The sequence below is a fragment of the Salvelinus namaycush genome, chromosome 35 (assembly GCF_016432855.1).
Source record: "Salvelinus namaycush isolate Seneca chromosome 35, SaNama_1.0, whole genome shotgun sequence".
Classification (NCBI taxonomy): domain Eukaryota; kingdom Metazoa; phylum Chordata; class Actinopteri; order Salmoniformes; family Salmonidae; genus Salvelinus; species Salvelinus namaycush.
This window is the reverse complement of record NC_052341.1, coordinates 27,364,281-27,381,292: the sequence shown is the minus strand read 5'-3', so window position 1 is coordinate 27,381,292 and position 17,012 is coordinate 27,364,281. Positions and strand designations below refer to the sequence as shown.

Here is a 17,012-nt window from a genome sequence, read left to right as displayed (position 1 = left end):
ACAATGCCACTAAGCAACCAGGTTCAATGTTAGCTAACTAACATTAGGCTCTAACTAGAATAGCAAATGGCTCTGGGAAACGAATAATAACATCAGTTAGGGAGCCAGCCAGCTAACATTAGCTAGCTAGCTAATAGTACACTTTAGCTTGAAATGAAACCACTTTCTGTCAAAATTAAAAATGTGTAATATCAGAAAATGTAGCTAGCTAATGCTAGACTATATTACCTGTATACATCATCATGCATGATGGATGCGTCTCCCTGTCAGGAATGCCATACCACGGTTGCCCTTAGTTTGAAGATGTAATCTGGAGACAGGTGTTTTCTCCATCTCTTTAGCTATCATACTCTAATTCCTCTGATTTCAAAACTTGATCCTCCAGAAAGTGAAGAGCAACACTTATGCAGCTCCACAACACAATAATTTTTTTTTTAAAGCCACGTTCATCAGGATTACCAACACAGACTGACCAGCTCAAATAGACAGAAGCCTTCTATATGGCAGACCAATCTGAACTCCTCCCTCGGCATGTCCAGCCCACTCATTATCTCAGCCAATCATGGCTAGTGGGAAGGTTGCTCACTTTTTCTGTGGTTTAACCAACAAAGCTCGAAATTTAACAAATTTATTCATATTTACAGATGGCATACACGTTTGCTATTAAGGCACATGAAAGTTCAAATGTTTGAGAAGGTATTTCTGCCCAAAAAATGCATTTTAATAAAAAGAAAATGACTTGCGACAAACGCCTAGTTTCCTAAATTGGGTCACATATTATTTGCATAATGGAGTTTGTAAATATTCCACTGTCTGGTTTTTGCTGTTGAAGTACAGTACCAGTCAAAAGCTTGGACACACCTACTCATTCAAGGGTTTTTCATTATTTTTACTGTTTTCTACATACATAGAATAATAGAGACGACATCAAAACTATGAAATAACATATACGGAATCATGTAGGAACCAAAAAAGTGCCCTAATCCTCCGATCCAACAGGTCCCAGACGTGCTTAATGAGATTGAGATCCGGGCTCTTTGCTGGCCATGGCAGAACACTGACATTCCTGTCTTGGAGGAAATCACGCACAGAACGAGCAGTATGGCTGGTGGCATTGTCATGCTGGAGGGTCATGTCAGGATGAGCCTGCAGGAAGGGTACCACATGAGGGGGGAGGATGTTTTCCCTGTAACGCACAGCGTTGAGATTGCCTGCAATGACAACAAGCTCAGTCCGATGATGCTGTGACACACCGCCCCAGACCATGACGGACCCTCCACCTCCCTATCGATCCCGCTCCATAGTACAGGCCTCGGTGTAACGCTCATTCTTTCGACGATAAACACTAATCTGACAATCACCCCTGGTGAGACAAAACCGTGACTCGTCAGTGAAGAACACTTTTTGCAAGTCCTGTCTGGTCCAGCGATGATGGGTTTGTGCCCATAGGCGACGTTGCTGCCGGTGATGTCTGGTGAGGACCTGCCTTATTACAACAGGCCTACAAGCCCTCAGTCCAGCCTCTCTCAGCCTATTGCAGACAGTCTGAGCACTGATGGAGGGATTGTGCGTTCCTGGTGTAACTCGGGCAGTTGTTGTTGCCATCCTGTACCTGTCCCGCAGGTGTGATGTTCGGATGTACCGATCCTGTGCAGGTGTTGTTACACGTGGTCTACCACTGCGAGGACGATCAGCTGTCCATCCTGTCTCCCTGTAGCGCTGTCTTAGGCGTTGCACAGTACGGACATTGCAATTTATTGCCCTGGCCACATCTGCAGTCCTCATGCCTCCTTGCAGCATGCCTAAGGCACGTTCATGCATAAGGGGACCCTGGCCATCTCTCTTTCTGTGTTTTTCAGAGTCAGTAGAAATGCCTCTTTAGTGTCCTAGCTCTGACCTTAATAGCTGTTAGTGTCTTAACGACCATTCCTCAGGTGCATGTTCATTGGTTTATGGTTAGTTGAACAAGCATGGGAAACAGTGTTTAAACCCTTTGCAATGAAGATCTGTGAAGTTATGTTTTTTTTCTCGAATTATCTTTGAGACAGGGTCTTGTTTCTTTTTTTTGCTGAGGTTAGGTACTGTGTGCATTGTACCCTAACACCGCTTCCAGCTGCCCCCTGGTGGCGATTCAAAAAACAAAAAAGATATTTAAATCCTCCTCTGCAGGATTATTTTTCTACTGTGACGAAAGGGGTCAAATTAAGATTCGACATCTGTATGTGTGATGCCCTGTGTGTGGCCTGTGATGGCCTGTGTGTGTGTGTGTGTGTGTGTGTGTCAGACAGCATATTTAATTTGGCTAAATCTGTTATGTGGGTGTCCTGTAGATCCTAGTGTATTGTATCACATGCCTTATTCCTCTACCATCTTCTGCATAACATAGCAACAGGATTCATTATTAAATGTACAATTCATTTGTATTGTAGGCTAAAGCACTCTCTGTATTGCCTTTCTACTGTCATTTGAAAATGTTGCAAGTGCCCCCTCTAATGGTTAGTGATCCTTATTACAGGAAATGCTTCATTGTTGTCTAAGCCTGTTCACAGTCACACATGGACATCTCTTAAATTGAGATATATTTTCATTGACAATGAAACAGGCCATAGACTAGTAACTAAGGAGATATATCAATGTGCTTACCCCTCAATATCCTTTTGTGATTCCTCTTATCACTAGCAACTGTTGTTGTCATGGTATAGTAACAACAGTCACTTTTACTGTTGTGTGCATCTTGATGCATAATGTATTCACTATAGAGACAGACAGGCCTCTCATGCCTTCATCAGTCCTCTTGCATATCAATGGGCTGGAGTATAGAGAGCACGTAATTCACGGTTCGGTTGGGTCAATGAAATATACAGAACTCACAATAAGGTGTGTGCGTTGACCTTGCGGTTTCCACTTGTGTATGATTGACTTTTCAAGGATAGAGACCAGACTCTATTTGTGTCCATGGGGTCTAATGACGTTCATTAGTTACTAAGAGACCTGTAGGCCTAGTTGTTAAAATGTGTTGTTTCTGGGAAAACAAACTCTATTTTAGGTTGTCTGATTTATGAAGAGCACACAAAAACGTCAAAAATAAAGCCTTATCTGAAGGAAACAACAGGAGAGGAAATCTTTAATTTCCTCGTTTTGGGGTCTGGAGTTTGCAATCGTGGTAGCAAGCGCTTCCCATGTTAAATAAGCGCAGTTCTCAATGATGTATTATGTTGTCTTGGTAACATTGACATCTACAGTAGAAACATTAATATGTCAACAAACTGATGTCAAGCTGCTAGTTGACAGATGTTCCTTGTAGAGTAATACACTCGCTACTACTTCAGCTCCAGCAATCCCATCAGTCAGCCTGCAGATCAGGATCCTAATCCTACAGCTGGCTCTATGTCCCTGGCCTTCTCTCTCTCTCTCTCGGACTCGGACCTTAGCCAGAAGGGCTTACTCTATGCAAAGGGAAGACTGCATCCCCAACCGTGGGGACACAATGTGCCCAGAGGCTGAAACTGTACAGTATCTTACACCCCAAGGGTCTCTCACACCAAAGGTTGCACCACAAGGGGGACTGGGAGGGCTGTAGGACTTGGGTTCAGGCTAGTATCCCCTACCCCACTACCTGCCTCCTCCGTGCCCCTAGGGTTCCCTATGTTCCCTGGCTGTAGGCTACTGTGCCTTCTCCCTGGACTCCTTTCTTATTTTTCTGCCTACCTTGGCGAAGCAGAGCCTATGTTTCTAAACGTTAGAGGGTGGGAGAACTCCTGGGCAGCTGTTTCAGCTAGGTCCCTGTAAACACATGTTTTTTTCTGTGGATAGTCGGTGGTAGAGGGGTAGTAGGGGGTATAAACAGCCTCTATATGTGGCAACACACTCTTAGAAAAAAAGGTTACATCTAGAACCTTAAAGGTTTGGCTATCCCTGTAGGAGAACCATCTGAAGAACCCTTTTTGGTTGCAGGTAGAACCCTTTTGGGTTTTACATGGACCCCAAAAGAGTTATACATGGAACCAAAAAGGGTTATCCTATGGGGACAGCCGAAGAACCCTTTTGGAACCATTTTTTCAAAATCCGATGTCACACAAAGCAATCTGGATGCAATTGATGTTGCTTGAAACAAAGTTGCATCTGGGTTGCTCCGCGTGTCACCCTAACATAATTGCCTGCAACCTAGTTGTATTGGACCGCAAGAGATACAAATCTATCCTATTTCCTGCAACTGACTGAATGCAATGTCCAATCAATGAGCAGAAAAAAGTTGACATGACTCGTCATATCATTCTGTTGTCATGTCAACACAGCTGTCAGTGCTGATAAAAACTGCGACAGACGAGACATGGGAAATGTATCAACAATTCTAGACGTCATTTCTAGTCATGGTTTATGTACATGGTCTGGCAGTCAATAAATTGCATTTTATAAGTGAACCCAAACCTTTCCCTGTACAGTTTCAACTGAAATTGTCCAACATGAACTGCACTAGCTAGCTAGCTTATCTCGTTGCTAGCATGGGAAACAAACGCTAGCCAGCTAGCTTGAGAAAAAAAAAAGAAGAAAGGCAAATAGACAACGTTTTGGCTAGCTAGATAAATTGTACATCCAGTATTTTGTCTATATCAATGCTGTTACAATTACCAACCGGTTTGATAAACAAATTATTTATAAAACCATGATGTAATGTATGACAGGATTGGATGTTGCATGCAATTTCAATTATGTTTGAATTGCTTCATGTATCAGAAAATTTGCGTGAGATGATGTCATTTTCAATTTGCATTTGTAACAGAAATTTAGTCCAGAAGCTTTGACCTTGTGGTTTCTACTTGTGTGTGATTGACTTCTCAAGGATAGAGAGTTCTTAAACTCCTTTCAGTCTCCCTGTTTTGTTGTGGAGATTAAACTTTTCATTGTGTTTTCTTATTTTATAATCACATTCTTTAAGAGAGTGGTACAGTTGTCTTCAAAAAGTATCATTTCTAATACCTGATCAACTCATTGACATTATCTGTAATGTTATTGGTAAATCAAACGGGTTTGTGACCTGTTGACTGCTGAAATACTATATTGAGAGACACTTAGGCAAGAGGAGTTTATTTTTGTGTTTGACCTTTAGTTCTAGCCTAGGCAGTGTCTCTTTGACAGCTCAAGAATAGTACCAGTGCATTCACAAGGTTAATTATGCTTTGGAACAATGACAGGAAACCATATATTGTAAATGCTGCACTTCCAAATAAGGAATAGGCTACTTTATATGGATATAGTGGAGTCATGTGGCCTCTCCTTAGGCTGAATATTATGTGTAGCTCAGACTTTTGCATAAAAGTTAGCATTTGGCCCATTTTGGAGGATCAACAGAATTTATATTGCAAAACAATTAGACAAAAAATGTGCAATGCATTATTTGTCCGAGATGTTATGTTTTAGTTACTCCTACATTGACCGTGTTCAACCTAAAAGACAACCGTACTTGAATGTTATCCCTGTTCTTGTGGACATGAGTTATGTGAAGCGAGCTCTCCCACAGATTAACAGTTGCCATTACTGCCATATGACTGGCAGGGAACAAAGATGAGATTGATGGCAGGTCAGCGCTGTAGTAAAGCATTTATGTTTGACTGTTAGACCTCGTGCTTAGCTCTGAGAATGGAATCAGGAACCAGAAGCATCCCAAGGCCATGACATTTACGGCTACACGATCACAACAGAACTGCACAGATATGGAGCTGTATTAGCTGTAGAGTAGTCATTTAATGGTGGCAAAGCTGCAATATGTAACTTTTTGGTGACCCAACCAAATTCACATAGAAATATGAGCTATAGATCTGTCATTCTCATTTGAAAGCAAGTCTAAGAAGCGGTAGATCTGCTATGTGGGCTATTCCTATGCTTCCCGTTCTTAAGTTTCGTTTTTGCGTCTTTGACTTTCGGTTTTGTACACCAGCTTCAAACAGCTGAAAATACAATCTTTTTTGGTAAGGAAAATATATTTCAGTGGTTTAGATGGTACAATGATTCTCTAGTCTAGACTATTCGTGCTTTGTTTTGTCACATAAACTGAAATTAAAACGATTAGAACTTTAGCAATCAGGGAATGGCGGAGCGATTTCTGCATAGTGCAGCTTTAATATTAGTTTAATAGAAAATAGGGCAAATTAAATTGAAGGTACAATTACGAGTACATGGTTCGAGTTAAATAGTTTAAAATCATCAGAAGTTCCCAACATCAAAGGATACACGATTGATGAACATGTGCCTTCTTAAAATATAAGATGCAAGGTAGCCTAAATGAATGAAACACAATGAGACAAGGATAACACCAAGTTGAACTGACCTAGGCTTGAGTTGTCAGGTCTTCAGGTCAAGGGGACATAATCGTGTCAAATTGCTGCATTGTGCATTAACACCTGGTAGCCCACTTCTATCAGGATAATTTTTGGTCATCTCTGCCCCTGTGGTGGCTGTATTGTGAAACAGGTGGGGGGGTCAAACCCCTATAGGTCGGTCTTAGTTGTGCATTGACCCCTGAGGTGAGCGGCCTCATTCAGCCCCAGGTTGGGACTTAGCAGATATTTTGACAGCTGCCACGGCAGCAATAGTGCAGATATTGGAAGTAGTCATGTCAGAATGGAGGAATGTGACTGTTTTGTCGTGAGCACGCTTTTCAGCAGCAGCTCTGGTATTTTGAGGGGCCTGGGGCGTAGCCGAGAGAAATTCGATTGGATAGTAAGGATTTTTTTTCAACCCAAATTTTTATATAAGTGTGTCTCATAACAGGACATTGTGTAGCTATAGTATTCATTATCCATACGGTGCAATGTTGTGGTTTAAATACACATCTTTTCTAGCCTACAATGCCTACAAGCATTGTAGGCTATATGGCGTTGTGTAAAGGCTTGTACACTTACATAAGAAAGTCACTTGACTTAAGTCAGTAGGCTACTAATGCCTCATATGGGCTGTGAAACAAAATACATATGGTTTAAGTGTCTGGAACTCGATCTGATTTTTACATTCACAGTCCTGCTTCATGAGAAGGTCACTGTTAACCTAAACGTCCCAACTGCTTCTCAGAGTCATGGGCTACCCTAGGACAAACGACTGGATTGAAGAACGACCTAGTGGAAAATCACCACAACGCTGAGGCCTCTGACAGTCTGGTCTACTGGAGGCATCATTCAGCATAGCTTCTGTCAGCAGCTCACCAATTACATCATGTGACACCCCATCCGTAAACTTTTTCCTCTTAAGGCCTCGAGAGAGTTGATTGGTGAAATGGACTCCACGACAAGTCAGGGGGCCACAAATGAGGGGATGGGGGAGATGTGTGTTTAGGCCGTTACTATAGAAACAGAAAACAAATACACTAGGCTATACACTCAACAATTACGAATATGACACATTAGAACTGTAAAAATACCATTTACATGAGTTGAGCATTTATATAGACATTGACTAGATCTTTGGTCTTGTAAAAGTTTATAATTATTGTGTGGCGTTTAGTAAAGTCTTTATACCCGCCTACACAGTCTCAGTTGAGAGTAGACCTATAAACCCTGAACCTATGGTTCGTCATAATACGTAGGGCTTCAACGGTGGGTCACCAGACTTAAGTCCGATGAGCGATCAGCTGATGTGCGTTTGGTAATGTGACTTTGGCCTCAGTCAAAGCTTACTCGATGCGGTTCTTTGCTCCTTGACAGCACCCCATAATGGTCCTCTCTGATTGGCTGGTGTCCGTTTCTACGCATTGCCAGAAAGCATTAAGGTGACACCTATATCCTTGGATAACATGAAGTTTGTAACAGACGTGGCTAGTAGCAACTCCCCTCTCCCTGTCTTTGGGGACTTACGTCCCACCAGCATAGTGTGATGCAGTGGGGGTAAAAAGTGTGATAAAGAGGGTGTGCTGTGAGTTCATACTACTAAAATGACATGGGTGCTTCCTGTTTTGTTCACCTCAAACTCACATTGAAGATGGGCGATAATTCTCAGCATATGGGACAGATGATGCAGACACTCAGTTACATGTCCCAACACAGATTCTGGGGGATCACTCAGTAGCTCAGATGTCTGGGAAACAACCTGATAGCCTGGTTCACAGGATATTTTCAGGCCTGCTTATCTGTCAGATTTTCCATACAGGATTATTATATTCACTCATTCACCAATTAGCTGAATTGAAGACCATCCTTCATGACTGTAGTTAACAACAAAGTTGGTTCAAACTGATCAGGGAATCAGTAAAATGACACTCTCCACTTCAGCTCAGTGAGGGACCAAATCCTGCCTATAATGGTTCTTTAATATGGAGGTGTGATCTGCATTCCAAGTTTATAAGTGAGGTGTAAGGCCTTGCAGATGATGGAGTCTCAGTTTGGCAGTATGGCGTAGGGGTGTGAGAGCTATGTTAACTGGGTGAACCTCAAGCAATGTCCAAATGCTATTAATACCAGTGGGATCAGCCAGGCAGTATTTGTAGTCACTGGTACTTGGAGCCGAGTACACTTGGCTTTTTGTTTTGACACGGACACCCACCTTAGTCGCTGTCCTGCAGTCTGGATTCAAGGCTTTAGTCTCTCCCTACCTTGTGGTCTAAGTGGACGTATTGTAAAGTTAATTCATTGACTGTCTGCAGAGTTGTTTCAGTGTTGGATTGATCTTCCTTGGATTGAATTTTTAGAAGGTTATCTCTACCAGAAGTTTATGCCTGTTTATTTTCTATGCTTTGTTTGCAATACTCTGGGTGGTTTCTTCAAAGTCAGGATTTCTACCTTGAGGGTTGTAATTGCTGGACTCTGAACAACACACGCAGAGGACTCTGAGAAAGCGTATTTGGACTGCGATTACATGCAGACAAAATCTGAAGATCTGGCTAATTCACCAATCTTCCACACCCAGATAACGCTATATTCGAATCCTCGAAATGTGAACTGGAAATGGCGCCTTAACTCCACTTTCGAGAAAGAACTCTTACAGATGCTGTGTAGAAAGTGTTGGTGAAGCAACAGATCAATAACTGTGTCCTGCAAGGCATATAACTTCCGTTCTATTGACCATATTATTGACTATTATCAGAGGGCTCCAATTGATTGATTGCTTTTCACTACTTGGTCAGACCAAGGTGTGGACAAGATGCGTGAGTTGATCTTACCTATCCCAGTGCGGAAAGAGAGGGAGCGCCAGAACAGTCTCCCGGCTCCCTCCCCGCCATTGTCATTACTTATCACCTCCTACTCCATCCAGACTTCTAAGAAGTTTCCCTTTTTCCACTTCAAAAAATGTAGATATGAAGCGGAAAATGCCTTCTTCTGCAACCTGAAGCTGTTGGACTTCAACATAATTGACACGTTGGGGGTCGGAGGCTTCGGACGTGTGGAGCTGGTAGGATGTTTAAATAAAGTATGTACTGTTTGTCTGTATGTACTATATGTTTTATAACGTCTTTGTCTCTTTGTACACTGTTTCACTCCCAATCCCAATGTCTTGGCATACTGTATCAACTGGGTAGACTGAATAGTCAAGGTTGCCCATGGATGATAATGTCCGTTTTTCCATGGTGGTAAAATTGCTAGGAGATCCTCAAGAGTGAACGCGATTACTGTAGTCGAGTGATTTCATTTTCTATGGAAGGTAATTAGATGCAGACATCGTTGAATCATCGAATAGCTTCTTTTTGGAGCTCTACATTTCCAGACAGTTCTTGAGACACATGTCCTATTTCATTATAAACCATTGGCAGGGAATAAAGAGCAAAGAGATCTTGAACTGAATTGGGAGATATAGGACAGGAAGGATCCGTGGTCTTCTTGTCCTGTAACGGAGCAGTCTCAGGTCAGGTAGCAAGAATGTCTTTGGGCTATTTGAAGTAACTTTCCACTATGAGGGCAGAAGAGGTAATGGAGCCCTGCCATGTGACCCACAGTGTTACATAGCATAGGAGTTCTCTGAAACTTTCCAACTTCAGTCTGCTTCTAGTACAGGCCTAATAGAATTGTGAGATTAACTACACCAAATCTAGGCCCAGACTTCAACTATGTCTAGTTGTAACATTGATTGATTTATAATTACACACAAAACACACTCATGATTTATATTTTGAATGAATATAGAAAAAACTTTTGACTCATTGTACAGGTAACTGCCAAAATAAAGGAAACACCAACATAAAGCACTGTGCCACCATGAGCTGCCAGAACACCCCCTTATGCTCATTTGAACCCCCTCTACAAAGTCACTGAGATATCTTCTTCTAGCCATAGTATCCAAAATAATGGGCAACTGGCCATTTTTATACATGACCCTAAGCATGATGGGATGTTAATTGCTTAATTAACTCAGGAACCACATCTGTGTGGAAGCACCTGCTTTCAATATAATTTGTATCCCTCATTTACTCAAGTGTTTCCTTTATTTTGGCAGCTATCTGTATATTGCAATGCACAATTTGAATTTTGTCAATAAAAATGAATATACACTTAAACTGACACATAAAAGACTCGAAAGCATGTAAACAGATAGACAGAGCAAGTGAGGGTTGATCAAGTGAGTGCTAGAATGGAGCAATGCGGACCAGTGGGGTCTCAGAGTTGCGGCAAAGGAAAAGCCCAGTAGCTTGGCCTAAAGAGGAATCCCCTGCCCTGTCCTATTTTCGGCACTGCGGCATCCTCAGTAAAAACAAGTGGCCTTTCGCCTGCCTCCAGTCATCGTGTTCACTGTAGTGCAATCCATTGCTAGACATCCCGGGGATTAAATGACCCTGGAAATGTAGGTGCTCCCTGAGATAGGCAATGTGAAGAATGTCTGCTCCCAGTCATACTATTTTCAGGTCCTCCGGAGTTACGAATAGACCCATGACTCATCTGCTATTACTGGGTCCCAGAACAAATGTTAAAAATGGCTCAACTAAGACTTGATCTGCACAGCCAGGACATGTTTACAACTTCGCTTTTAGTGGTCGTTGACCTTGAGATGCTGTATATCTTGCGTCGTCTGTGTCCTGCAGGTGCAGCTAAAAAGCGATGAGATCAAAACTTTTGCGATGAAGATCCTGAAGAAGAGGCACATCGTGGACACTCGGCAACAGGAACACATCCGCTCCGAGAAGCAGATCATGCAGGAGGCCCACTCAGACTTCATTGTCAGGTAGCTACATACAGTGCCTTCAGAAAGTATTCACACCCCTTGACTTTGTCCACATTTGCTTGTGTTACAGCCTGAATTAAAAATAGATTCAATTGAGATTTTGTGTCACTTGCCTACACGCAATACATAATGTCAAAGTGGAATTATGTTTTTGGATTTTTTTTACAAATTGCCTTGAGTCAATAAGTATGTTATGGAAAGCCTAAATAATGTTCAGGAGAAAAGATTTGGGTAACAAGTCACATAATAAGTTGCATGCACTCACTGTGTGTGCAATTATAGTGTTTAACATGATTTTTGAATGACAACATAATCTCTGTACCCCACACATACATCTGTACAGTTCCTCAATCAAGGAGTGTATTTCAAAGACAGATTCAACCACAAAGGTCAGGGGAGGTTTTCGCATGGTGGTGACTGCATGATGTTGTAGGTATGCTTGTCATCAGCAGGGACTCAAGTTTCTGGGGGATAAAAATAAAACCGTATAAAGCTAAGCACAGACAAAATCCTAGAGGAAAACTTGTTTCAGTCTGCTTTCCACAAGACCCTGGGAGACAAATTCACCTTTCAGCAGGACAATAACCTAAAACGTGCTGTCACGTGCTGAATAAAACAGGTGTAGACTTTACTGTGAAATGCTTACTCACATGCCCTTTCCCAACAATACAGATTTAAAAAGTATGAAAAATGTACACAAATTTGCAAATAAGAAAAACTAAAGGCAATAGTAACACAAACAAATAATGATAACAAGGCTATATACAAGGATTACCGGTACCGAGTCAATGTGCAGGGGTATGAGGTAGTTGAGGTAATACAGTATGTACGTGTACTGTAAGTAGGTGTAAAAGTGACTAGGCAATTAGGATAGATAATAGTGTGTGTGTGTGTGTGTGTGTGTGTGTGTGTGTGTGTGTGTGTGTGTGCATAAAATGTCAGTGCAAAAAATTTGCACCAATGTAAATAGTCTGTAAATAGTCTGGGTAACCATTTCATTAACTTTCTTCAGCAGTCTTATGGCTTTGGGGTATAACTGTCCAGGAGCCTTCTGGTCCCAGACTTGGCGCAAGTCTATGACTTGGGTGGCTGGAGTCTTTGACAATTTGTGTTTGTAGGACCTTTCTCTGACACCACCTGGTATAGAGGTCTTGGATGGCAGGGAGCGTGTACGCGTTACCCTCTATAGCGCCTCTGTAGTTGCCATACCAAGCGGTGATGGGGCCATTCAAGCTCTCAATGGTGCAACTGTAAAACTTTTTGAGGATCTGAGGGCTCATGCCAAATTTTTTCAGTCTCCGGAGGGGGAAGAGGCATTGTCATACCCTCTTAATGACTGTGTTGGTGTGTTTGGACCATGATAGGTCCTTAGTGATGTGGACACAGAGGGAACTTGAAGCTCTCGACCCACTCCACTACATCCCGTCAATGTGAATATTAAATAGAATAATGTGTAAATATTGTACACTCCAGGGGTGCAAAGCTCTTAGAGACTTACCCAGAAATACTCACAGCTGTAATCTCTGCCAAAGGTGATTCTAACATGTATTGACTCAGGGGTTTGAATACTTATGTAAACGAGATATTTCTGTATTTCATGTTCAATACATTTGCAAAAATGTTCACTTTATAATTATGGGGTATTGTGTGTATCAAAAAAAAGGTATTCAGGCTGTGACAACAAAACGTGGAATAAGTCAAGGGGTATGAATACTTTCTGAAGATATGCATACTTTTGGAAGGCACTGTATATGTAGAGATGTCAGATACTAGCTAGATGTAGAGATATCTCAGCCAGGTGTCTCTACTGATATCTTTTCCGATAGACTACTTCATTATCCTCAAGAAAAGGACGCAATTTACAGTTGACATGTTCTTGATGTGTGTTTCAGGCTGTATCGGACATTCAAAGATGCCAAGTATCTTTACATGTTGATGGAGGCTTGCCTTGGGGGAGAGCTCTGGACCATACTTAGGGACAGGTATGGGAAATGCATCTCTCAACCAATTCACTTTCAAAAGATACCATGTTGCCTTGCTTTCCCCTGCCTTCATCATTTTAACTTGCGTGAATATTGTCTTCAACATTGCAGAGGTTCATTTGAAGACTCGACCACGCGGTTCTACACAGCCTGTGTGGTGGAGGCCTTTGCTTACCTACATTCCAAAGGGATCATCTACAGGGATCTCAAACCCGAGAACCTCATTCTGGATCACAGAGGCTATGCCAAGCTGGTGAGTGGACAGAGACCTGAGGACACCTTCACACCTGCAGTATAATAATATGGCTCAAGACCTACAGCAGCTGCGGGAAAGGGTGTTCAGTCAATGAGATCTCATTGGCGCTCCTGTCTTTTCACAGGTGGACTTTGGCTTTGCCAAGAAGATTGGGTTTGGGAAAAAGACGTGGACTTTCTGCGGGACCCCGGAGTACGTGGCACCTGAGATCATCCTGAACAAGGGGCACGACATCTCCGCTGACTACTGGTCATTGGGAATCCTCATGTACGAACTCCTGACTGGAAGGTGAGGGAGGAAGTTTGTGGATATGGCTGTAGGAGGTTTTATTGTATATCCAATAGAATAAGTGACTGGGATCAGAAGGAATGCCTGCTCTGTCTCTCATACCTGTAACCCCACCCACATCTAGATGTAGGGTTAAATTACCACATATTTGTTTTAAATGAATGCTCCTGCTTCTTTTTCAGCCCACCATTCTCAGGGCCAGATCCAATGAAGACGTACAATATAATTCTGAGAGGAATCGACATGATTGAATTTCCAAAGAAGATTACCAAAAATGCTGCCAATTTGATTAAGAAACTATGCAGGGACAATCCTTCGGAAAGACTTGGAAACTTGAAAAATGGAGTCAAAGATATCCAAAAGCACAAGTAAGTCAATTAAGTACTTTACCCTGCCTGGCTAATGGCCATGATTGCACTTTAGACCAAAAAAAACAACAGCAAAGATAACTCTGTTTTCAAAGATAACTCTGTTTCTCTCTTTGAATCTCAGATGGTTTGAAGGCTTTAACTGGGAAGGGTTGAGGAAAGGAACCCTGACTCCTCCAATCATCCCTGAAGTAAGTAAAAAGATGTCGGTTTCATGTTAAAATGATGCATCTGAAGAGCATGCCAGTGTTAGCATGACTTCCTTTATTAAACCATTACATGCAATTAATCCAGCCCCTCTTCTCTATCAGGTCTCGTCTTCAACTGACACAAGCAACTTTGACAGTTTCCCAGAGGACAACGATGACCCTCCTCCAGATGACATGTCTGGCTGGGATACAGATTTTTAACGCCACCCTCCATGTGTAGTAGCCTCTCCAGTAGCTCCCTAGTCCTGCCTCATAATTGAATTTCTGGGGATGCCTTTCAAGGGTTTGGCAGCAGAGAACAGCGAGACAGACAGTTGATGATGCTGTGAACGGACAGTGACCGTGAATGGGGCAGTCGTACCGCTTTGGGTCACCAAGATGCCTTCACCAATGTTGCTCCACTCTCCTCCGAGGTGGCATTGGGACTAACGTTTTAGAACGACAAAAGTCCTCTTCAGTCTCTCACCATCATCGTCAACCATGCCCCCCATTGGATCCCCTCATGGAGAGGTTTTTGATTTATTTTTGTCACACATTTGTATATTTAGGTTTATGTATTTGTTGTGGCTGTTAGCACTTACAATACCAGTGTTTTCAGTGATTACTTGTGATACTGAGTGGATTGAGACTGAGAGGGAGAGATTCCTGCTCACTGTTGTAGCGTTTATGGACCACAATTCCAACGGGGGGGGGGTGTTATTGTTACAAGTTCCTTTGTATCATATTATACATTTGGATGTTACACATGATTACAGCACATAAAGGTGATATATTGTCTATTATGCATACTGTATTCCATTGGGGAAAAAACACACATACACACACACGCCACTTTCAATTACACACATGTAATTACACAATTTATAAGCGCAAAGTTGTTTGATTGATAAAAACTACTTTGGCCTTCCCTTCACCGTTCAGATCTTTTCTAAAGCCCTACAGTGTTAAGAAATTGCAAGGACATATTGGACTTTTCAATGTATTAACATGTAGTTAGTTACCATGTAAGGTCACATGCAGCCATTTTTTTTAAATATCAATATCAAATCATTTCTGGGTAACAATGAAGTACCTTACTCTGGTTGTTTTAAATTAAAATTGTAAAAAAAATTATAAAAATAGCTTCTTAGCAAAGCGCACATTCTCAAGCAAGAATTTAGCTAGGACTGTCTGGGAGTGGTCTGAGTGGGGAGGGGGAAACTGAAAACTAGCTTATATTGGGAGAAAGGTTTGTAACTGTCTTATTGGTCTATTAACTAAATTACCACCTAGTGATGTCACCAGGCAGGCCAAAACTCCATCCCACCAGAACAGGCTGAAATTTCAGCCGATATTTTCAAACAGCTCTTACACTAACAGGGCATTATCGTCATTTTCACAATTTCACAGTATTATTCCAACCTAATAGTGCGGAAATATATATTTTAAAAAGGTGGTGGGGGGGGGGGCTCTATAAGCTATATGGAATTGTTTTAAGGAGGTCACACCAAGGATCATTTAGCTATTTGATTTAGAATTTTAAGACCCATTGCAGTATATAAAAAAATTATAATCATTGATTAAACATTTTATTTGGCCTTACTGCTATTAGCCCATACAAACGCATTGAATAACAGATTCACTACAGGAAAAACAGATAGTCCCCCGCAAAAAAATTCAAAAGGAAGTTTGTTCTGAAGTGTCTATCCTATATTTGAGAGATATGAGAGATCTGGAAATATACAATAATTATTCTTTAAACATGTATTTAACCCCTTATTTTTGGCACTAAACAGTCTCCATAAACACAGTACTTCCATTATTATTATTCGTTTTTTTTACTGGTACCGGGGACCTTCAGACAAGTCTTGTGAGTCCTGTGGGCATCCTAGAGAAAAACAATTGACATGTTCGTGAGAGTCTCATATTTTCATAGAGGGGTTATAATAGTTTGCAGGCCAAACCATTCGGACCCTACAGACCGATTTTGTGAGTAGACCGATTTTTGGCATGTCTCATGGTCTGACAAACACAGCTCTAGCTCTGTGACCTTTCAGCAGATGAAGTAGTGCGACATAGGCGGATGAGGTGGATTGAGACGCATCCGATGCAACAACAAAAAAAACCCAGATATCTCTAGTTTAAACATGACAGATTTTTTTATGGGGATTTTTGAATTATGCTAATTAGATTTCCCCGGGGGCTCGGACATCGACCTTCGAGGGGGGGGGGCAAAGGGATGATTCAACCATTGAGTGGGGAAACAGCAAAGAACAGTGTATACCACTAGAGGGCAAACTGGTACTTGTACAAAAACAGGCTTACCAGAGAGGGACACAGCAGGGGTTTTGTCTAGAAAGGACACAGCTTTTGTCAAAATGTACTTTTCGTTGTAGGTTTAGCAGAACTTACTCAGCAGGTTATGATAATTAACATAGCAGGTTAGGAGAATTAGGTTAAAGTTAAGAAAAGGGTTAGGGTAAGGGTTAGCTAAAAGGCTAAATAATCAACTTTTGATGTCAACTTGACAAAAGCTGTATCCCATGTAAACATCCCACAGGAGGTGATGTCAATACACTGACAATTTAAAGGGAGGCAGCAAGTGGACTTTGATACATGGCTAAATACAATCAGTCTGTCATACAGAGATTATTCTACTATTCACATTATTATTTTCCCATCAAAATGGACCTTAGAACATTAGAATTTCTAAATGGAAGGCAAGATGGCTGCTATTCTACAGGCCTCACATATATTATCATAATTTCTAACTTTTATATTGCGCTTGAAAACA

At 41.7% G+C, this 17,012-nt stretch overlaps 1 protein-coding gene across 1 annotated transcript in view; it reads left to right on the top strand.

The window, feature by feature from the left end:
- The window catches only part of prkg1b (protein kinase cGMP-dependent 1b), a 141,874-nt gene extending 126,549 nt beyond the window's left edge, over positions 1–15,325 (top strand). The window contains exons 10-17 of the mRNA XM_038975015.1: positions 9,279–9,393; positions 10,997–11,136; positions 13,029–13,118; positions 13,230–13,371; positions 13,499–13,662; positions 13,845–14,030; positions 14,155–14,221; positions 14,342–15,325. Of these exons, the coding sequence (XP_038830943.1) occupies positions 9,279–9,393; positions 10,997–11,136; positions 13,029–13,118; positions 13,230–13,371; positions 13,499–13,662; positions 13,845–14,030; positions 14,155–14,221; positions 14,342–14,440 (1,003 nt within the window). The 3' untranslated portion in view covers positions 14,441–15,325. The remainder of the gene's footprint in view (positions 1–9,278; positions 9,394–10,996; positions 11,137–13,028; positions 13,119–13,229; positions 13,372–13,498; positions 13,663–13,844; positions 14,031–14,154; positions 14,222–14,341) is intronic.
- The last annotated feature ends 1,687 nt before the right edge of the window (positions 15,326–17,012 follow it).